The sequence below is a fragment of the Pleurodeles waltl genome, chromosome 3_2 (genome assembly GCF_031143425.1).
Source record: "Pleurodeles waltl isolate 20211129_DDA chromosome 3_2, aPleWal1.hap1.20221129, whole genome shotgun sequence".
Lineage (NCBI taxonomy): Eukaryota > Metazoa > Chordata > Amphibia > Caudata > Salamandridae > Pleurodeles > Pleurodeles waltl.
The window spans coordinates 46,586,484-46,609,788 of record NC_090441.1 but is presented as its reverse complement, the minus strand read 5'-3'; the positions used below and the strand labels follow the sequence as shown (position 1 = coordinate 46,609,788).

General features: G+C 49.4%; 1 protein-coding gene across 2 annotated transcripts in view; it reads left to right on the top strand.

Moving 5' to 3' along the window:
- SRRM3 (serine/arginine repetitive matrix 3) overlaps positions 1-23,305 on the top strand; it is a 327,419-nt gene that overhangs the window by 128,183 nt on the left and 175,931 nt on the right. For both annotated transcript variants that reach the window (XM_069226720.1, XM_069226719.1), the window contains exon 3: positions 5,710-5,979. In XM_069226720.1, coding sequence (XP_069082821.1) covers positions 5,753-5,979 — 227 coding nt within the window. In that variant the 5' untranslated portion in view covers positions 5,710-5,752. The remainder of the gene's footprint in view (positions 1-5,709; positions 5,980-23,305) is intronic.

The window sequence follows — 23,305 nt, the reverse complement described above, 5'->3', positions numbered from 1 at the left end:
ACACTCATCTCTAGCAGCAAGAATAAAAAGATTACTGCTATTTATATGTTGGGATCTCCTTTGTTTATGTAAATAACTTCCTTCCCAGGGAAGCAGGAATGCAAGAGAGACAGCATGACACAGCCTCCTGTCTTGTAATAAAATTACCATTCATTATCAGATGTTAAAAAAGTCACGAGATATTGTGGAGAACCACCGTGCACAATATGGTGTTGGGCTCGAAAGAAGTCTTTAATGTAATATCTCTGTTTATCCAAATGTTGCCTCCATATGGCCTCAGTATCAGTCTGGAGGAAGAAATCGCGCTCTGATACGTGTAACGCAAGGAATGGGAGCATTTTAGGAATTGAATGTAATTATCGCACCCCAGGCCAACACTAGTGAGTGTGCGCACAATTTACCCGCACACCTTGCGCCCCCGCCCTGTGGTGGAGCCTCTGGAAGAATGTACGGTCCTAGGCACAATTAGTGAAGCTGAAACCTGGCGCAAGCATTGATGAGGGCACGTTCCACATTTGCCACAGCACTTGGAATGGGGCTGATAAGGTGTGATGAATTCTCCAAGGGCCTCAGGTACAAAGCACCGCACAGCGAGGAATACAGGATACAAGAGAATCCGCCGGCACAGAAATGAAGCAGCAGGGACAGAAACCATTCTTTTTAGCTACTTTGGATTTTTTTAATCTAATCGAAGCTGCTTTAAAAATGTTAATAGTAATACAGATGATACAAGCACTGGCAGCAGGAGTTCAGCCGCTCCCTTGTCAGAGTCAATACATACCACTGCCTCCATGGCTCGTAGAGGGCACAGTATGGAAGAAATAAGAAATATTCCAAAATCCCTTGGGTCAGGGACTAGGGGTGGGGACCTGGAAACTAAGCTGAAGCAGTCTGGAGGAAATCCAGGGGCCGTCGGAGAAGTGCATCACTTGGACGGGGGTGAACAAGGGTCTCTGTCCAGAGCTCCACACGGATCCCGAAGCAGCTGTCCATCTCACGGTGCTGAAAGCGCCGCACGGCCGTCGTTACTGTCTGTGGTGCTGAACCAGCCCCCACAACAGGAGCTGCAGTACAGGGGGCGTACACCGCCCATATCAGCTCCCACTGTCCGCAGCTCCAGGCCGGTTCCCACAGGAGGAGCTACTGCACAGGGCGCTTAAACCACCGCAGCAGCTGTCCATGGCGCAAGGCATCCCCACAGGAAGTTATGGTACAGGGTGCCTAAACCACCCCACAGCACGCGCTACTGTCTGGGCCCCCTGTTCCGGACCCCTAGCAGCTGTTACTGTCTGGGAGCTCTAGCAGACCCACAGCAGCTGTCACTAGCCAGAGTTCTGGACTGAACACAGCAGCCGCTGCTGTCGGGGCCCTGTACCGGACCCACAGCAGCTGTCATTGTCTAGAAACTTGCACCGGATACACAGTACCTGTCATTATTCAGAGTGCGGCATTGGACCCACAGCAGCTGTTACTGTCTGGGAGCTCTATCAGACCCACATCAGATGTCATTATCCTGTGTTCTACACCAAACACACAGCGCTGTCGCTGTCAAGGAATTGTACCAGATCCACAACAGCTGATATTATCCAGAGTCCTGTACCGGAGCCGCGTCATCTGTCATTATCCAGAGTCCTGTACCGGGCCCACAGCAGAAGACATTATTCACTGTGCTGTGCGGGCCCCACAAGCAGCTGTCACTATGCAGAGAACTGACCCGGACCCACAGCAGCTGTCACTATGCAGAGTACTGGCCCGGACCCACAGCAGCTGTCACTATGCAGAGTACTGACCCGGACCCACAGCAGCTGTCACTATGTAGAGTACTATACCGGACCCACAGCTGTCATTATGCAGAGTACTATACCGCACCCTCAGCTGTCACTATGCAGAGTACTGAACCGGACCCAGAGCAGCTGTCATTATGCAGAGTACTGACCCGGACCCACAGCAGCTGTCACTATGCAGAATACTGACCCGGACCCACAGCAGCTGTCACTATGCAGAGTACTGACCCGGACCCACAGCAGCTGTCACTATGCAGCGTACTATACCGGACCCACAGCTGTCATTATGCAGAGTACTATACCGCACCCTCAGCTGTCACTATGCAGAGTACTGACCCGGACCCACAGCAGCTGTCACTATGCAGAGTACTATACCGGACCCACAGCTGTCATTATGCAGAGTACTATACCGCACCCTCAGCTGTCACTATGCAGAGTACTGAACCGAACCCACAGCAGCTGTCATTATGCAGAGCACTATACCGGACCCACAGCTGTCATTATGCAGAGTACTATACCGCACCCTCAGCTGTCACTATGCAGAGTACTGAACCGGACCCAGAGCAGCTGTCATTATGCAGAGTACTATACCGCACCCACAGCTGTCATTATGCAGAGTACTATACCGCACCCTCAGCTGTCATTATGCAGAGTACTATACCGGACCCACAGCTGTCATTATGCAGAGTACTATACCGGACCCACAGCAGCTGTCATTTATCTAGAGTGCTGTACCAGACCCACAGCAGCTGCCACTATTCAGAGCAGTGTTTCTCAAACTGTGGGCGTTACCCTCTGTTGGGTTGCAACCTGACTTTTGGTGAGTCACGAAAGTTCAAGCAATAAATAAAGATGCCTTTAAATTCTGTATTTATCTTGTCAGATTCGCTGCCCTTCAAAGATAAAGGTCAAATGTCAGGCTATGCCTTTTGACAAAAATGCTACTTATTTTTTAACATGGGGATTGGTGCTTCCAAATCCGCTCACTTTGCAGGCAGGGAAGTAAAGGTAAAGTGAATTATGCGATAACCTTGCTTGGGTACAGGGAATGTGAAAGGAAAGGATGTAAATGTTATTTTTTTATAACACACAACAAAATGTAAATATCTGTAAATGAATTTGACACATTCAGCTGTTAGGAAAGCTAAAGTGAGGTAATTTTTTGTAATTTTGAAACGTATTGGAAACAACCATTTCAATAGGATCAAAACAACTCAAGACACTTTTGCTTGAGATGTACAAGTGATAACTATTCACTGGAACCCAATTTCCACGCATTTTTATTTGTGCGCAGTATAGTTTTATCTGTAAAACTGTATATCTGTGCAAATGTAGTGGCCATTTCAATGGAAAATGTGCTATCTGTAAATAACACTGCGCTACCACACAAAGCTTTAGTTACATTTAAAAAACTGTACACCTCATGGCTATTAAAGCTAGGTGGGTTGCAAAAGTTTGAATTTCTAAAAATTGTGTGGTGGCTCTAAAAAGTTTGGGAAGCACTGATCTAGAGTACTGTACCAGATCCACAGCAGCGGTCATCACTCCAGGCAGTGCAGAACCAGTCTCACCGCAGCTGTCCCTGTCCATGGTCCTGAACGCCATTTTTAGTGCATTTAAGAAACTCTGCTACTGGTCTCGGCCTCATTCACTGAACTGAGCAAATCACTTAAACTTTGCGCCCGCGGTTTTCATTCCATAATAGGGACAGCTTCAAAATGGTCTGATCCCTGTTTGAGAGGTATATAACACCAGGCATGAAGACTATATCTCATGGGGGATATTTACATTTAAGCGTTAGGAAACTAAATATTTGAGTCATATTTTAAGAGAAAGACGGCATGGGCGCTATCTTCTTAAGAACAATCACTGCTTTAGGTCCGGCCTTAAGCATGTGCAAACTGTGCCCACGCCCGGGGCGCAGACTGCCAGAGGGGCGCAGGAGCTGTCTGCCATTGTCACCTTCCTACCTGGGTCCAAGGAAAAGTGTTCCTAAAAACTTCTTCAGAAGGCAGCTGGGGTCCGCTTTTGCCTATTTATCCATTGCATTCTTTAACCATGCCCCCCTCACCTTCCTCCCAGTTCTCCCGAGATTGCCACACATGCACAAATAAGAAGGAGGCTGGACAGGGGCCATATTTGGTTTCGTCCAGGGCAGTATCTGTGCAAAGGCCGTCTATGGCTGCTTAACGCCTCCCCCCTTCCTCCATGACTCTGCCCCGCACACCACTGACACCTCTAGCCTCTACCTGATCATCGCCTTTGACAACCCCTGCAGTGACACCCCCTGCAGTGACACCCCCAGCCCAACCCCCTAGGATGTTAGGTGGTATGTCTCTCCATACACCCTGTGCCCTTTATATCATAACCCTGCTTCCCTTTGGTCCCTCATATTTCCTTGACCATGTGTCACATCCTGTTAGTTGCCCTAAGAGCATGAGCCGCAGCCTATTACCACTACTCCCAGGATGCGCACGTGCATTTCACATCACCCAGGCTCTCACTGCGCGGTGCGATCTTGTCGTCTCGGTCGCCATCTTTTTATCCTTCTTCGTGGCACGTGCTGCCAGCTTGCACTAATAACCCCCGCTCTATCACGCCTTTCTGACCTTTGCCCCTTAACCTGTGACCTAATTCCCGCTCAGACCTACTCCTTGCATGCCAAGGTCTCTCTTTATTCGTCTGCTTGCTCGATTCCTTGCACTTGTGCTCTGAAATGCAGGCCTGGGAGTGTCTATAGGGCGGCAGCGTGCTGTGCGAGGCGAAGGTAGTCATGGGTGATGTGTATTTCATACCAAAAACATCTCGGGAGACTGGAGGGAGGTTAGACGGCTTCGATTTCTGGGCCCACCGTGCCCCCTGCAATGCTCATTATACAGAGCTGGAGGGGGGGTCTTAGCCATGCTCTACTCTGTAGTAATGCTCCGGATCCTTCCTTCCGTCTCCTACAGTCTGGATCCCTCCCGCATCCCTATCCTGCCCCCACCCACCTAGGTCCCGCCCTATGGCACTCTCTCCCACCCCGACACCACAGCTCCATCCTCCCCAGCTCCTGCATCCTGCAGCTCCGCTCCCATCAGAAGGCGTCCTCCCGGCGCCTAGGCCCATGTCTCGGATTCCCTTCCTCTCCCATGCCCCGCCTCCGTTCTTCCAGATCCTGCACGCTGGATTTCGTTCCCACGTCGCTTCACGCGCCCCCCCCCCCCCCCCCCCCCCATCTTCTACTTTGGATCTCTCTCGCCACGCCTACACACCATGCCGCACCCCTGCAGCTCCAGCTGTCTGGCATGCGCCCTTCACTCCATGCAGTGCTTGTTCTCTTTGGTGCAGGGTCCCTCTTGGGTCCCTCTCTGTCACTGGCGACCCAGGAGAAACCGTATTAAGCTGTTCGTAACCCTGCAGGCCTGCCTGCGGCAGGAGGCAGGGCTTAATTTGTGCCAGTGGGTGAAGGTGGGGGTACCAGTAGGCTTACTAGGGACAGGGTGCATTTTTCAGCATCCGAAATTACCAAAAGAAGGCGAGAGAAAGGCACAAAACGAAAAAAAGAGAAGAGGGAGGTAGAGAAACCTCAACAAGGGACAATGCAGGGATGAAAGGCGTGCAAGAGTGAGCTAAAGAGGCAGGGAGTGTAGGGAGGCAGAGGAAAGGGTGGAACTGAGAGCAGACAGTCTCAGTATTCAGAAAGGCTGGCATTCAGTAGGGTGGTCGGGACGCTCGTAAGAAACGCGTTTGATTCTTCCTATTTATTTATTGTTTATTTATGCATTTAGGTACCACTAATTCATTACTGGGTGGAGGCCCGGGCACTGACTGAGACAACGGGCAAAGGGTCGGTGCACAGCTGGTCTTGCAGAAAGTAGAAAAGAAGAGCACTGGAAGGTACATAGAGGAAACAAGTGACCCCAACTTTGCTCTGTTTTTACAGGATCTGCGGAGTGACGCCACTGCGACCAGGAGGGGAGCCGGGCATGGCTGCGTGCAACAACGGGGCCAGCATGCCCACTCCGCAGGATGCTGCTAATGGCCTCTCCCAACCAGGAGCTTCCGGCTCCTGGCACAAGCCACCCGAAGAGGAGCCGCGGAAAGCTGAGCCCATCCTGGTGAAGAAGGCGCATCGCGAGATTCTGGACCATGAGCGGAAGCGGCGGGTGGAGCTGAAGTGCGTTGAGCTTCAGGAGATGATGGAGGAGAAAGGGTAAGTGATGCCAGACTTGGGCATCCCTGGGGCACTGATCCAGAGATACTCCACGTGAGAAGCTGGGCACTGTGGCATTGTGACACAAAGAGCTGGACACATATGATACATACCATAGACCATTCCATTCAGCTCTGACCATAATTGTTCTGTGTCTCACACACTCAACACTAAGAGATACCAGATGCCAGGCTTTACCCACACTCCACACAGCAGTCAGCACACAGGCACCATGCCACCAGACGCAGTCTCCCATTTCTGCTATCGGTTTACTCTGCACACCAGTCTCTGAGGACCCCACGTGCAGGCTGCAGTCTGTGTCCAGGATAGCCCCCAAGCACAGACTCTTCTTTACCTGGCACAGAGGCTCAGAACCTGTGGATGATAGTGCTCAGAGACAGGATGCTTTTCAGCTCCTCGGGTCACACGCTGCCTCGGGTCCCCTCACCCCTGTCCATGCCTCGAGATGTGCTGCACAGTTGTATCTGTGTGTACCATGAAGATCTTCTCTAAGAGTCTCTCATTTGTCCAACGAGGGCCATGCAGTTGCCTCAGGTGAGACATTTAACTGCCTTGTATTGACTTGGATATTAACCCTGCCTCTTATGTGTATTGCCTCCACTTGCCTCCCTTCAGATGTGACGTTAGTTATTTTCAGCCTCTGGTAACCACTTTCTAAAACGTGGATATGTGTCTCTGCGGTCCGTGTTTAATCCTCTCACAAGGCTTGACAAAGGACGGTGTCTGACCACTTGCATATGCCAGGCGCACCATCATGCTGTCCAAGGCGGCATATTCTGAAATTTAAAGAGAGGTGCTTATCATTCTCCAGTGATGCTGACATTTGCATGTTTACCCGTTTGGTCATCACATCACAGTAGAAATGTAAACACACGATTAATTCTCTTTCGCTTTGCAAATCTTGATGTTCTAGTTGCTGGATCACCCAACCTGCCCTTCACGAGTCAATATATTGTTCTCTGGGTTGCCAAGATAGTGCCCTGCATCTGCCAGCCAAGGTGCCCCTGACTACGACAATCACTGTTCCAGAAAACATGCCCTGATGGTGCCTAGAACATCACCATCATTGTACCACAAAAAATGCCCATCCATGTGCCCATGAATATGGTCATTATTTGGCCACAAATTATGACCTTAAATATTTTGACGCTTTGCCGATCATTGTGACCTTGAATATAAACCTCCCTCTGTCACAACAGCTGTCTGTAGTTGTTCTGTGGAATATGGCTCACCACTCTACATACAAACATGTGGCCATGGTGATTGTGCATCTGTTTTTGCACTGTTGTCCATGCATTACAACGGTGGCGTGCAGGGTAGCCTGCACAGGTGCTGTTACTCATCCTGTGCTATACGTGTTATGCCCTTGAGGGAAGATTGCGCTTTGGGCGGGTGTCAGTGAAGCATGCACTGTAGGCGGGTACCAGTGAAGCTTGTACTGTAGGCGGGTGGCAACAAAGCTTGTGCAGCTGGCAGTGAAGCCTGCACCGTAGGTGGGCAGCAGTGAAGCTTGCACTGTAGGCAGATGGCAGTGAAGCATGTACTCTAGGAGAATAGCAGAGAAGGTTTTACTGTAGGGAGGTGGCAGAGAAGCTTGCACTGTAGGCAGTTGACAGTGAAGCTTGCACCATAGGTTGGTGGCAGTGAAGCTTGCACCATTGTCAGGTGGCAGTAAAGCTTCCATTATGGGTGAGTGGCAGTCAAGTTTGTGATGTAGGCAGGTGGCAGAAAAACTTGCACTGTAGGTGGGTAGCAGTGAAGCTTGCATTGTAGGCAGGCAGCAGTGAAGCTTATACTGAGGTGGGTGGCAGTGAAGCTTGCACTGTAGGTGGGTGGCAGTGAAGCTTGCACCGTAGGTGGTTGGCAGTGAAGTTGGTGCTGTAGGCAGGTGGCAGTGAAGCTTGTGTTGTAGGCGGGTGGCAGTGAGGCTTGCTCCGTAGGCTGGTGGTAGTGCAGCTTGAACTTTAGGCTTGTGGCAGTGAAGCTTGCGCTGTTGTTGGAGGCAGTGAAGCTTGTACTGTACGTGGGTGACAGTGAAGCTTGCACTGTAGGGAGGTGGCAGTGAAGCTTGCACCATAGGCAGGTGGCAGTGAAGCTTGCACTATAGGCTGGTGGCAGTGAAGCTTGCACTGTTGTCGGGTGGCAGTGAAGCTTGCACTGTAGGCGAGTGGCAGTGAAGCATGTAGTGAGGCAGGTGGCAGTTAAGATTGTACTGAGGCGGGTAGCAGTGAAACTTGTACTGTAGGCCGTTTGCACCATTGTCGGGGCAGTGAAGCCTGCACCGTTGGCGGGTAGCAGTGAAGCTTGTACTGTAGGCGGGTGGCAGTGAAGCTTGCACTGTAGGCGGGTAACAGGAAAGCTTGCACTGTAGGTGGGTGGCAGTAAAGCTTGAACAATAGGCCGGTGGCAGTGACGCTTGCATCATTGTCAGGGGTATTGAAGCTTTCACTGTAAGCGGGTGGCAGTGAAGTTTGCACCGTAGGCAGGTGGCAGTGAGGCTTGTGCTGTAGTTGGGTGGCAGTGAAGCTTGCACACATCGGCTGTGCCTTCTGAGTGTCCAAAGGAAGCTGCTGCCTGTGCTGCATCCAGAGCTTTAAGTGGGATGAAAAAAAGTGGGAGGTCTCTAAGAAGGGTGTGGCCTATGTAGTTATAGGCATTGCTTAAATACATCAACCGTATTTCTGTGTTACTCGACCAATATTTTGGTGTCTCTCTGAGCTTTCTTATTGCATCCAGATATAATAACACAGCCACTGGCATACACCTAAAAAACACCCTGGACTGTTGGCTTTATCAGTGGTTGTCTCTGTGTGCTCCACAGAGAGGCCAATGATTGGATGACCATGTATTCTGAACACCTTATTGACTGCAAGAAACTCGCATTGCTTTGAGCCTGAACACCAGCGCTCTTGATCGCGGCTGTTCAAAGTATGCAGTATACAAGAGTGATATGCTGAAAAACACACACAAAAACACATCATCTTGGGAATAGCTAACACTCTAATGGGGTGCAAGATCAGTAAAACATGAAATGTAAACGGGAACTAAACCAATGTCCGTTCTAAAATGCTAGCGGGTCTTAGACCCAGAAGGATCCTGCCCACTTACAGCCCTGGCTGCATTCTAAGGTAAGGGAAGTGTTCCCTTTTGCCTCCTGTGCTGTGAGTATCCTACCTGTCCTTGGGGTCTCCTCGCTTTCTGCGCTGCACGCCCACTGTGGTGGGGAATGTATCCCAGTGGTGACTCCTCGCCCTCTGCTACCTGTGGCGCACGCGCACTGTGGTGAAGGGTGCGTACCCCAGTATCTACCCGTGGTGACTCCTCGCCCTCTGCTTCCTGTGCTGCACGCGCACTGTGGTGAAGGGTGCGTACCCCAGTTGCTACCCGTGGTGACTCCTCGCCCTCTGCTTCCTGCGGTGCACGCGCACTGTGGTGTTGCGGGTGTACCCCATCTACCCGTGTTAACTTCGTCTTCTGCCTCCTGTGGTGGTGTATGTACCCTAGAATCTACCCGTGGGGTCTCCTCGCCTTCTGCGACGCACGCGCACTGTGGTGGAGTATGTACCCTAGTTTAAACCCGTGGTGACTCCTCGCCCTCTGCTACCTGTGGTGCACGCGCACTGTGGTGAAGTCTGTGTACCCCAGTATCTACCCGTGGTGACTCCTCGCCCTCTGCTACCTGTGGTGCACGCGCACTGTGGTGAAGTCTGTGTACCCCAGTATCTACCCGTGGTGACTCCTCGCCCTCTGCTACCTGTGGTGCACGCGCACTGTGGTGAAGTCTGTGTACCCCAGTATCTACCTGTGGTGACTCCTCGCCCTCTGCTACCTGTGGTGCACGCGCACTGTGGTGAAGTGTGTGTACCCCAGTATCTACCCGTGGTGACTCCTCCCCCTCTGCTACCTGTGGTGCACGCACACTGTGGTGGTGTGTGTGCACCCCATCTACCCGTGTGGACTCTTCGTCTTCTGCCTCCTGTGGTGGTGTATGTACCCTAGAATCTACCCGTGGGGTCTCCTCGCCTTCTGCGCCGCACGCGCACTGTGGTGGAGTATGTACCCTAGTTTAAACCCGTGGTGACTCCTCGCCCTCTGCTACCTGTGGTGCACGCGCACTGTGGTGAAGTCTGTGTACCCCAGTATCTACCTGTGGTGACTCCTCGCCCTCTGCTACCTGTGGTGCACGCGCACTGTGGTGAAGTGTGTGTACCCCAGTATCTACCCGTGGTGACTCCTCCCCCTCTGCTACCTGCGGTGCACGCGCACTGTGATGAAGTGGGTGTACCCCACCTACCCGTGTGAACTCTTCGTCTTCTGCCTCCTGTGGTGGTGTATGTACCCTGGAATCTACTCTCCTCTCCTGCGCCGCACGCGCACTGTGGAGAGGTGGGTGGTTTCCACTGCGCACGGCCCCCATTGCTCACGCGCGGTGCACGTGCTTTCATGGAAGGTCAATCCACGCCGGTGCCTCCGAGCTCGAAGGGCCTCGCGCCCAGCTGGGCAGCCGGCCCACAGAGTCCCTCTGTCGGAGCGCTGGGCGCAGGGAAGGCTGAAGTAATGAGTGGGGCCCCAGGAAGGGGGCCCAGGCGAGGGGCTGTTATTTAATGCAGCCACGGCACGGACAGGAGCTGCAATACATACGGCTGGGAGGGAGAGGGGCGCGGGCCAGCTCCCTTTGAAGAGGCGAGGCTGTCAGGACGAGCGTCCGCTGCCTCAGGACGCGGAGCAGGGGAGGCACATGAAAGGGCCGCGCTTGTGAGCGTCCGTGCAGGGCTGGCGCCTGGAGGGCACGGGTGGGCAGAGGAGAGGGGGTAAGGCGAGGCAGGACGAGTGGAGATGGACAGAGCTGCGCCCCAGGGACCCGTCCTCTCTCATTGGCCTTGTCTGTGTGTGAGGAGCGCACTTCTACGCTTGCTAATTGGAGAATATAACAGCAAGGCCTGCTTTGTTGAGTATTAGTCAACTTTCTTTCTGTGTCCAGAACCCTACTCGCAGCTCTTGATGCTTATGTGCTCTATGAGGTCGTCACTCATATGTATAATTCCCTCGAGGGAACACCTTGATCACTTAAAAGACTCCACAGCTCAGTGTGGGCTCTGGGATGAGCTTTAGTTGAAAGTACTAAATCAGTCTTTGGGAAGAGGGGCACATTTGTGAGGTCAGCAATGATGTAATCAACGTTTTGAGTAGAGTAGTGTTCCACTTTCACAGCTTGGCTGGGCAAGCACATCCTCGTATATGTTGTGACCTCTTCAAGATGCTTAGGTTTGTGCTACACGATGCTTAGGTTTGTGCTATCACTAGTGAGAAACCCAGGGTGTTGGTATTTATATATATTTTCAATTTATGTATCTGATACCAGCTTGCACAGTGCACTTCCCACCTTTTCTCAAAAGTGTCAAGGATGTGTCTGTGCCTGAGTCGCATTGTCTTGTCAATGCAGAGGTTTATCTGATTCCCTTTTAAGCATCCAAAACCGTTGAAGACATGATCCACAATTTCTGGCATCAGAGAACACGAGGAGATATGTGTGAGACCAAAACAACTGCAACAATTCCTTCAGTCAGCCATCATTTCTCTTTTCGTCCAACTATGCAACAGACGTACTTTATTCTAATATCGCTGTATTGTTTTAATTTAATAGAGAATATTTGCTAGGTTGTTTCGTATCAACAGCAATCAAGACGATAACTGTTCCTTCTCCTTCCCAAACACCCTGGTGTGTCTCCTAAGAGGCTGACATGAGCGGAAGTCATCGGACTCTTTGTATTTGCCTTGGGCAAGAAGACTGAGACAATAGGCCCTGTCAGTCTGAAGTGGTTTATCCTTAGATGCCTCAGCCTGGGAGTCAGTTTGCTGGACTGATGGCAATGTGGGCGTGCCACCCTTCATAGGTCTCCTACTGAGTCCACACAGCATGAGAGGCCTACACCTGAAGCCTCTGGCTGGGCAAAGGGTGCCAAGGGGACCACTGACACCTCATCATTGGGATTTGAACAATGGTCATTGCATCATGTGCAAGATGGTTCCACACATGGTTTGTGACTTTAGCAGATGCTTTTGCCATTCATTCGCCCTTTTCGATATGTGTGATACTACTAGTCCTAGTTACTGCGATATCTGACACTTTATCTTCATAGAGTATTATAAGATCCCTTATTTCACAGCCCTGGTCTGTAAAATGACATGCATTAACGAAACTCTAAAGGCGAACATGAAACACATCCATTGTTTCATTCTTTATCTATTGCAGCACAAGTTGAAATGCTGCAGAATCTAAGGTCTGAAATATGCAATCAGGACCCTCTTGGCAGAGGTAGAGTCATCCTTTCTGTTGGGCAAGCACTTGAGGAAATAATGCAACTTCTTTTCTGCACAGAGTGAACAGGACTCCGCTTTGGCAGTGTTTTTCAAAAACAATTTAGTTTGGTGAGTGCCTGAAACAGGGCAGACTCCATAAAAGTGTCAGTGGCTCCTGTGAAGACGCTGACATCGCCTGCGAGCCAGCGGTGAACTGTAGATATGGCATCTAGCAGGCCCACAGGCTGGTGAAGGTATTGTCCACCGCCCGTTGACAGATGGCGGGCTACCTGCCAATCTTTAGATCAGGCCCTAAGTCCAGACATTTCTTCGAAGCTTTGCAAAGGCAAGGTGTTACAGAGGAAAACACAGGAACTGAACAAATGGCAGGTAGACTTCAGCAAGCCTTGCCCAGAATGGGAACACACCCAGTTTTTCTGCAAGGGCCACCCGCAGGCCTTGCTAATCTCAGTATTCCAGAATGAGGCCATGCCTGACCTGATGCCCCATCTTCCAAGCTTCTGAGTGCTCCTGCTACTAAGTTAGAATAAGTAAGTCTCCACAAGGGCCACCCTATCTACTAATCTGTCACAGGTTTTTTGTCGTCTACCTCACTATTGTGACAGTCAAGAGCAGCAGGCTGTGGCAGAAGCAAGAAAACAAATGAAGAGTGGTTGCTCCACGCAGGCACGGGGAGATGCAGTGGGAGGCTGCAGACAACATTGAGACAACGAGAAGGAAGAGACAGCAGCATAAACACTGTGGACTTCACTGAGTTGTCGCAGGACACAGTGGCAGGCTGTAGTTTACATCCATCTACATACAGTAAGGAGCAATAGAAGACTGCAGCCTGCACTGAGCAGCTGCAAGGGACAGAAACAAGGCGATGGGAGGCAGTCACAGGTTGCGACCTGTACTGAACTGCAACAAGGGCTTGTGGCAGGTGGCAGTCAGAGGCTGCGGCCTGCACTAAGATGCAGCAATAAGTTAGAAACTAGCTGCAGCAGGAGTTTTTCCCCCACTAAAACCTGCACAGAACTGCAGCAAGACTATGTTACAGGCAGCCACCTACACTGTGCTGCAACAAGAGAAAAGAACAGCAAGAGGCAGTCACAGGCTGTGACCTGCATGAAACTGCAGCAAGACAGATAAACAAGCTGCAGCAAGAATCAGTCACAGGCTGAGACCTGCACAAAACTGCAGCAAGGGACAGAAACAAGCTGCAGCGGGAGGCATTCCCAGACTGAAACTTGCACAGAACTGCAGCAAAGTTCTGTCACAGGCTGCCTCCTACACTGTGCAGCAACAAGAGAAATAAACTGTGGCAGGAGGTATTCGCAAGCTGAGACCTGCATGTAACTGCAGCAAGGGAAATCAACAAGCTGCAGTGGGAGGCAGCTGTAAGCTAAAGCCTGCACTGAACTGCAGCAGGGGACAACCACAAGCTGCAGTGGGAGGCAGTCATAAACTGAGACTTGTACCAAACTGCAATAAGGGCCAGAAACACGCTACTGGAGATGGTCATAAGCTTAGACCTGCATGAACTGCAGCCATGGACAGAAACAGTCTGCAGCGGAAGGCAGTCATAAGCTGAAACCTGCACCGAACTGCAGCAAAGGTCAGAAACAAGCTGCAGCAGGAGGCAGTCATAAGCTGAGACCTGCACCGAACTGCAGTAAGGTTCTGTCACAGGCTTCCACCTACACTGTGCAACAACAAGAGGAAAGAAAAGCAGGAGGCAGTCACAGGCCGAGACCTGCATGAAAAAGAAGCAAGACAAATAAACAAGCTGCAGCGGGAAGCAGTAGCAGGCTGAGACCTGCAGAGAACTGCAGCAAGGGATAGAAACAAGCTGAAGCGAGAGGCATTCCCAGACTGAAACTTGCACAGAACTGCAGCAAAGTTCCATCGCGGGCTGCCACATACACTGTGCAGCAACAAGAGAAATAAGCTGTGGCAGGAGGCAGTCGCAGGCTGCGACCTTCATGAAACAGCAGCAAGACAAATAAACAAGCTGCAGCGGCAAGCAGTTGCAGGCTGAGACCTGCACAGAACTGCAGCAAGGGATAGAAACAAACTGCTCTGGGAGGCATTCTTAGACTGAAACTTGCACAGAACTGCAGGAAAGTTTCGTCTCAGGCTGCCACCTACACAGCAGCAAGAGAAATAAGCTGTAGCAGGAGGCAGTCGCATGCTGAGACCTCCATAAAACTGCAGCAAGAGAATGAAACAAGCTGCAGCGGGAGGCAGTCACAGGTTAAGACCTGCACAAAACTGCAACAATGGACAGAAACAAGCTGCAGTGGGGGGCAGTCATAGGTTAAGACCTCCACAAAACTGTAGCGAGAGAATGAAACAAGCTGCAGCGGGAGGCAGTCACAGGTTAAGACCTGCACAAAACTGCAGCAATGGACAGAAACAAGCTGCAGTGGGAGGCAATCATAAACTAAGACCTGCACCGAACTGCAGCAAGGGACAGAGAAAAGCTGATGCTGGAGACGGTCGTAAGCTGAGACCTGCATCGAACTGCAGCAAGGGACAGAGAAAAGCTGCTGCTGGAGACTGTCGTAAGCTGAGACCTGCACCGAACTGCAGCAAGGGACAGAAACAAGCTGCAGTGGGAGGCAGCCATAAACTGAGACCTGCATCGAACTGCAGCAAGGGACAGAGACAAGCTGCTGCTGGAGACGGTCATAAGGTGAGACCTGCATCGAACTGCAGCAAGGGACAGAGTCTACAGAGACAGGCTGCTGCTGGAGAAGGTCATAAGGTGAGACCTGCACCGAACTGCAGAAAGGGACAGAGACAAGCTGCAGTGGGAGGCCGCCATAAGCTGAGACCTGCACCGAAGGGCAGCAAGGTTCTGTCACAGGCTACACCGTGCAGTAGCAGGAGTCGGCAGGATGCACTCATAGGCTGGGGTCTGCAGTGAACTGTAGCAAATGACATTAGAACCGCGCAGCATCATCTGTGTGCTACATATACCCACCAAATGAAGATGAAGATGTGAAATGTAATCGGGGAGGGGAAAACAAATCAGCTACCGAGCAGGAGAAGGGATATGTCTCCCCCTCCCTCCTCTAGACAAATAAAACTGATGAGAAGATTGCGCCAGTTCATGCAGACAGGACATTGGCAGCGTTCCCGCGTTCTGCAGGGATGCCTTGTGATGAGGTTATGGTGCATTTCATTTACACCAATGAGAAAGAGAGGCAGTGCTGCTGTGCAGTGGATGGCTTCAGGACCATGTCCCTAAGCAGCTTACATGGTCTTCCTGAAGGACCAGCATGCACCATGCCAACCTTTATTTGCCCTTGCTGAAAATGTGCAAGACACTCAAAACTGTGATGCTCAAGACTGCTTAGCACAGAACGGGGTCTCCAGCCTTGTGGGGTTCATTGCTGCTTAGCACAGTAAGCGGTCTCCAGTGTTGTGATGTTCAGTGATGCTTAGCACAGTACGGGGACTCCAGCCTTGTGATGTTCAATGATGCTTAGCAAATACAGGGTCTTCAGTCTTGTGAGGCTCAATGCTGCTTAGCACAGTACGAGGTCTTCAGCCTTGTGAGGTTCAATGCTGCTTAGCACAGTACGAGGTCTCCAGCCTTGTGAGGTTCAATGCTGCTTAGCACGGTACGAGGTCTCCAGCCTTGTGATGTTCAATGCTGCTTAGCACAGTAGAGGATCTCCAGTCTTGTGAGGATCAATGCTGCTTAGCACAGTACCAGGTCTCCATCCTTGTGATGTTCAGTGCTTCTTAGCACAGTATGGGGTCTTCAGGCTTGTGATGTTCAGTGCTGCTTAGCACAGTATGGGGTCTTCAGGCTTGTGATGTTCAGTGCTGCTTAGCACAGTACGAGGTCTCCAGCCTTGTGAGGTTCAATGCTGCTTAGCGCAGTACGAGGTCTCCAGCCTTGTGAGGTTCAATGCTGCTTAGCACAGTACGAGGTCTGCAGCCTTGTGAGGTTCAATGCTGCTTAGTACAGTACGAGGTCTCCAGCCTTGTGAGGTTCAATGCTGCTTAGCACAGTACGAGGTCTGCAGCCTTGTGAGGTTCAATACTGCTTAGCACAGTATGAGGTCTCCATCCTTGGGAGGTTCAATGCTGCTTAGCGCAGTACAGGGTCTCCAGTCTTGTGATACTCAATGCTGCTTAGCACAGTACAAGGTCTCCAGCCTTGTGAGGCTCAATGCTGCTTAGCACAGTACAGGATCTCCAGTGTTGTGGGTTCAGTGCTGCTTAGCACAGTACGAGGTCTCCAGCCTTGTGATGTTCAGTGTTTCTTAGCACAGTACGAGGTCTCCAGTCTTGTGATGCTGAATGCTGCTTAGCACAGTACGAGATCTCTCGTCTTCTGTACTGTAGGGCCTCTGACTATGCTGCTCCCTGCAGGGTCTCAGTTCTGCTTGGTGCTTTCAATTCTGTTATGTACTGCGCTGGGATTATCATACTGCTGGGTACCTCCGGGAGGAACTGCATGCTTCTCTGCACTGTATGTGGGCTTCTTCTGCTCTGTACCTGTGGGTGGGCCTCCATGCTGTTCTCTACTGTACAAGGGTGTTCTCACTGCCCTGTGCCTCTGGGTGAGTCTCTTTGTTGCTCTGTACTGTACAATAGTATTCACACTGCTCGCTATCATTGGGTGGGTCTCCATGCTGTTCTCTACTGCAAGAGGCTGTTTGTACAGCGCTGTACTTTTGGGTACGTCTCCATGCTGCCCTGTACTAAGGGAGGGTCTTCCTACTGCTCCGTACATCTGGGCGGGTCTCCATGCTGCCCTGTACTGAGGGAGGGTCTTCCTACTGCTCCGTACATCTGGGCGGGTCTCCATGCTGCCCTGTACTGAGGGAGGGTCTTCCTACTGCTCCGTACATCTGGGCGGGTCTCCATGCTGCCCTGTACTGAGGGAGGGTCTTCCTACTGCTCCGTACATCTGGGCGGGTCTCCATGCTGCCCTGTACTGAGGGAGGGTCTTCCTACTGCTCCGTACCTCTGGGCGGGTCTCCATGCTGCCCTGTACTAAGGGAGGGTCTTCCTACTGCTCTGTACCTCTTGGTGGGTCTCCATGCTGCACTGTACTGTATGATGGTGTTTCTACAGCTCTGTACCCCTGGGTAGGTCTCATTGCTGCCCTGTACTGAGGGAGGGTCTTCCTACTGCTCTGTTCCTCTGGGTGGGTCTCCATGCTGCTCAGTACTCACAATGGTATTTGTACTGCTCGGTATTTCTGGAAGGGTCTCTTCTCTGTGAGGGTCCTGTACTGCTCTTCACCTTGGATTTAATTCACGGTTCTCTGCATGTACAGGGTCTCCAAATTGCACTGTATCGAGTGTCTATGCTGCTCGGTACTGCAGAAAAGAAGTTCAGGCTGCTTAGTACTGGAGGGTAAGAATGACTATTGCTCTGTACTGTGGACAGGCCTCCATGCTGCTTGTACTGTATACCTGGACTTCCATAGCTCAGTACAGAAGAACAGGCCTCAGTCGGTGCTGTACTGCAGAGTGGTCTTCAGGCTGTTCTGTTCTGTAGGAGGATCTTGGTACTGCTCTGCACCTAGGTGAGTCTGTGTTCCAGGGAGCACAATGCTGCTTAGTGCTTTATAGTATTTTCAGTTCTGTTCAGCACTATATGGTGTATCCTCATCCAACTGTGCTGTGTAGGGTGGCTCCATGCCGGTGTGTACTGAAAGTTGGGCTTCATGCTGGTTTGTGCTGTGAGGTGTATGTGTATGCTGCTCTGTAGGATAGTTATCCATGTTGGTTTGAACTCCTAGGTGGATCTCCTTGATTGTCTTACTGTAAGATGGATCTCTCATGCTGTTCTAGGGTGTTCATGCTGGTTTGTACTGTAAGCCGTATCTTTATTCCTCTCTGTAGGGCAGGTATGCATGCTGGCTTTGTACTGCAGGTTGGATCTTGATGTTCTGCTGCACTTTATGCTAGGTCTTCATTCCAGGTTGTTTTCCAGGATGGATTTCCATGTTACTATTCGCTCTTGGGTGGTCTCCAAGCTGGTTGTACTGCAAAGTGGATCTTCTTTATGCCCCGGAATTCAATATATGTATATATATAAAAATTACCTACTGGCTGTCCCCAGTAGGTAGTTATAGCTAGGGCCTAGTTTCCATTGGAAAAGTGTTTTTTGCTCTTGAAAGTTTTGGGGTGGTTCCTCAAACAGTGGCCAAGAAAAAGGGGGTGATCCCAAAATGCTTTTACCCCATGCAATTTCCTATGGAGATTTTGAACACAACTACTGCCCAAACCGCTGGACGGAATTACACCAAATTTGACAGAAAGGTAGCTCTTGGTCTAGAAAGACCCCTTTTTTTTGTTATTTGGTGTAAGTAGTTTTTGAGATATTAAATAAAAAAGAACTATTGATATCTAGGGACGCCAATCCACCGAGAATCCAACAGTCCCCATGCTTTTAGCTGTCAACACCTTAGCCAGGAAACACTGGCAGCCACTTTAGGACTCGGACTCTGCTGAGTCCCAAAAATAAACCCTGCCAGGACAAAAGAGCATATTATTTCATTTTTCAGCCCAAACTGTGGTGGATCCAAGTGCATGCCCCCCCCCCAGGCCATTGCACCTCCATCCCCTGGGGAGGTGGTGGTCCCCAGGGCTAAATAATGCCCTGTAGGGGGATCTCATGGCCCCCTCCCCCTTTTTCAGTAGTTTTGTGGCCCGGGGAGGTTGTGGTCCCCGGGGCAGTTTTAAGCATTGGAAGTGGATCCGTGCGGCTACCCTCTTTTTATGGTGACATGCCCTGGGGAGGTGGTGGGCCCAAGGGGGCCTTTAAAGGCAGGAGCTGTGCGGCTGTTGCCATGCACAGCTAATTACCCCACATATTACAATCATTCATGACATTTTCTTTGGCATCTTTGATACTATCACTGCAAAATTTATAATAAAGTTATTGATGAGAAAATTGTGCATGGTGGGGGCGCAAGTTATTGTTACCTTAGAGCACGAGTTATAGTTACTTGAAATAACTTTATAACAGCTGAATTTCTATGGTTTTGTCTGTGTAAATTCAGAACCTAACTATAACGTCCCTGTAACCTGTGTTTTTTTTCAGTGATATATAAATATATATATATATATATATATATATATACACATACACATAGTTATATAGATATATACATACACATACATATTATGTAGATGTGCATAGTAAAGTATGCTATCCCTTACAACTATTGAGTGTGGAGGGGCATGACGTACGAGTGGTTAATACCTGAGTGCGTCATGATGCCCCTTCTCTCCCTCAGAATGGTAATAAATAGCATATTGGGCTTTGTACATCTCCCTATGGTTTATGCTGTTGCGCATTTGTTCTAACAAAAAGTATTCATCCAGCCCAGGATACCGGAAGGTAAAAACATATGAAAAACATTAAAGGACCCTCCAGACTATTAGGAGAGTTGTTTCACTGTGAAAAATAATTGTTACATGCAATCTGTGAGCCAATAAAAAGCGTTCTTCTCATGCCAATAAACACAAATCCAACATCTGCACTATAGTAATAAATTGTGAGGGGTATGCATTTATTAGTACAGCTGCTCTAGTGTGTTATTGGGCCACATTTGTTTCACTGCCATGGCACATCCATCCACCCATCCAATAATTATTTATCGTGCAGGACACAAACTTGATGATCCCTACCCAGAACTCAGTACCCCTGTCTTGTCGCTATTATGCATTCAGAAGGAGGCACACACAGCCTCAGTGGCATCCCACCTCGCTATGTAACCATGACTGCTTTGTAAATTGTACACTTAGAGAGAATCGCATAATCCCTCTCCCCCTTCTGAGTAAACCTGCTTTCAGTCTAACATTAGAGGTACAGACTCAGCAGCGCACGACCTTGTCGACTTCACCTCTCATTCAGGAGCACTGCCTAGACTGGAGCACTGTGCACTCTCTTTAGAGCACACCACCTCAATGAACTCCGCCGTCGCTCACAACCCCGCCTGCTCTGTCGCATCACAAACGCAGACTGAGGACCACAAGTGTTACACCGTCCCAGTGAAGGGCCCCGGCCTTGACCACCTCCGCTCTTACGCAGTAACTGGGCCGGGTCTATAATACATCTGTTTATCTTGGAGTTTTGTACAGTGCGACTGGTGCTTCAAAGCAACAAACAGAAAGAGGTTCGTAGGATGAAAGTAGGCCCTCCATCCTTTGGTTGCTCCTATGAAGAAGCAGTGCTTAGTTGAAGGGCTGTTTAAAAAGTTCAGATTTCATGAGTTAACAGACTTGAAAATAAAAAGCTTTGCAGTGAAGAAGGGATCCCAAGCTGTTCCGCAGCTTTGGTCCCTGAACCCCCAAGGAACTTCCCCCGACCTAGAAAATATTATTTGAGTAGGACACAGTCATGATGCCACCCACAAAACCTGGAGCCACAACACAGGAGATATGGAAGCGCAGACAACCAGAGCAGGTGGTGGGCCCACCCTGCGGCACACAAGTGTAACACTCAGGGCCAAAGACCAGGGCCCTGGTCTCATACTCTCTCAGGCGAGCTCCACTCGATGGAGGACCTCTGACATTTGCAGTGAGCTCAGCAGATGTGAGAAAGTGACAAAGGCGGTCAGCACAGTGATGTGAATGCACTCCCAGTAGCGGTGAGACATCTTCTGTCAGGCTAGAGTGAAGACAGGGCTTATTTAGGAGCTTGAAACTAAGGTTGAAAGGTTGGGCAACGACAGTGGATCCCATAACAACAGACCCTGTGATGGGTGAAGGTGAAAGGGCAGCTTGAAGGCAGCTTTCAATTCAGTCCCAAGTCTCAGCCACAAAAGTTAGAAGTTATACCAAATCAAACCCCAAAATCACCCAAGTCCCCAAAATATAAACTAACGTCTCTTAGTGACATTAAGGAACCTGGGGCCATATGTACGAACACTTTTTCCCATAGACACAGAATGGGTAAAAACCTTTGCTACATCTGGCCCCTGGTGTTTTTTTTTTTTGTGAGCAGAGTTTGTACGGGAATTCACAAAGTTTGCAGTGTGAGCCGCCTGTGCATGTGCATGTGCTCAGAGTCCCTAATTATTTCATCTAGTGGATGACAGAAGGCGCGATAGTCGATGCCCTTAAAGGGCTTGTCAGTGTCTAAAGCAGGCCCTTGAAGTGCATCACAGAAGGACCCATCAAAGGGGTCTCTTATGTGGAAAGTGAGGAAGATGATCCCTTGACCTTCTGTGTTGATATGGATGTATCAATGCATACATGGTCAAAGTTAAAGTCTCCTGACTAATCTAGGGCTACTTAATTTTTCAGTGAAGGTCCAAAGGGTGCTCCAGTGTCTCTTCCCTGCTTCCACCTTGCCCACTCCTTACATGGATCAAAAATGCATCCCTGGCGATGATTTGCTAATCAGATTATTCCAATGTGTTGCCAAGAATTGTTTTACCAAGTAAAGCATAAACAATATATCTGACTAGCTATACTTTTGAGACTGTGGTGACATCTGGGAGATCAGGAAAACCCAAGTCAAGTCTGGGCAAGTTGGAAGGAGACCAACAATTAAGCAGGAAAACCAGACATGTCCAACAAGGCAATGCAGGCAAACGAGAGGCTGAAGGAGAATGGTTGCTGGAAGGGTACACAAATGTATCAATTAAAATCTTGTGGCTAAATGAGGGGAAGGAAGAGGCAGGAAAAAAGATGAGAACAGCCAGAGAATACAATGGACTCCAGCAATTCAGGCCCATAAGCATCATCAGCAAGGAGCTATCAATGCCCCTTCCATTGACCAGAATATTTGTTAGGTGTCTAAGGGCAACCACAAATGTATCATCACCAAGATCAACAAACCTTCAAAAAGAGAGATTCAGGAGGCTCTGTAAATACATATTTTGTTATGGCTGAGCACCAGATTATGTTTGGCAATGGTCCTGACTTCAAATCTGAAAACACTCGTAGTATCCGAATTGGTGGCAGATTCATACCCTTCCAAAATCCCTCTGGATTAATAGAGAAGTACGTAACAAGGGTTCAACACTGAGCATTACTTTAGATGCCGCCTCTTTTTTGTTTTAAACCCCGCTCTTACAGCATCAGGCCATCACCTCCAAATTCACGAATGGTCTTATATCCCTTTAAAGTTTATTTATTTAGAAGGCATTGTAATGCTAATTTCCTTAGATTTTTGCTGTATTTGACAATGTTCTTTTTAGGCTCCCTTTCGGCAGTCCATTTTATTTCCCTTTAGAAATGCTTCACACTATAATAACAACAGCATTGTCGATTTTACTTGCATATCTTAGTCTTTATGAGCGCCCTATATCAATTGTTTTTCTTTTACTCTGTATGCATAGGGCATGCAGTCTTAAGTGTTTAAATAAACTTGTCACCCGTACCACTATGTAACTGTCTATTCTCTAACATTATACGTGGAATAAAAAAACCCTGTCACACTTTATATTGAAAGTCACCAAGGAGTTCCATGACAATATTGAGGAATGAGGCTGAAAGTGTCAGATCCTGCACTGTTTTTGTGGATTTTTTGGTGAAATGATCCACGAATACTTGGTTGAGACTTGAGCAGAGTGAGATGCCCCTTCCAGCTCATACACAGCTCTGGAGACGTGTTTAAGCACCCTTGTGATGTAGAATGTATATAAGTGCTACAAAAAAAACCTCCCACAACACCCTTATCAGATAGACCTCCCACAGACTAACCAAACATATCCTATTGTATGCTTGTCTCACCCTTGGTAGTGTAGACTGAGACTTCTGTAAAGAGCATACCGGGGACAGGTGATTTGCAAGGATTCATCTAGTTAAAAAACTCTACAATTTACATAATAATGTAATGTCTGAAAAATGTTTGTCTGACTACCACAAAATATTTCAAGATAAAGGATAAATATAAGCTCAGAAAATAGATTTACTCTTTTCAATGAAATTCTTTTGGAGTGACTGTTACCAAGGACCTTTACAGATAACAATTTTATCCAATCGGAAACAGAAAAAGGTCATACTTAGAGCTG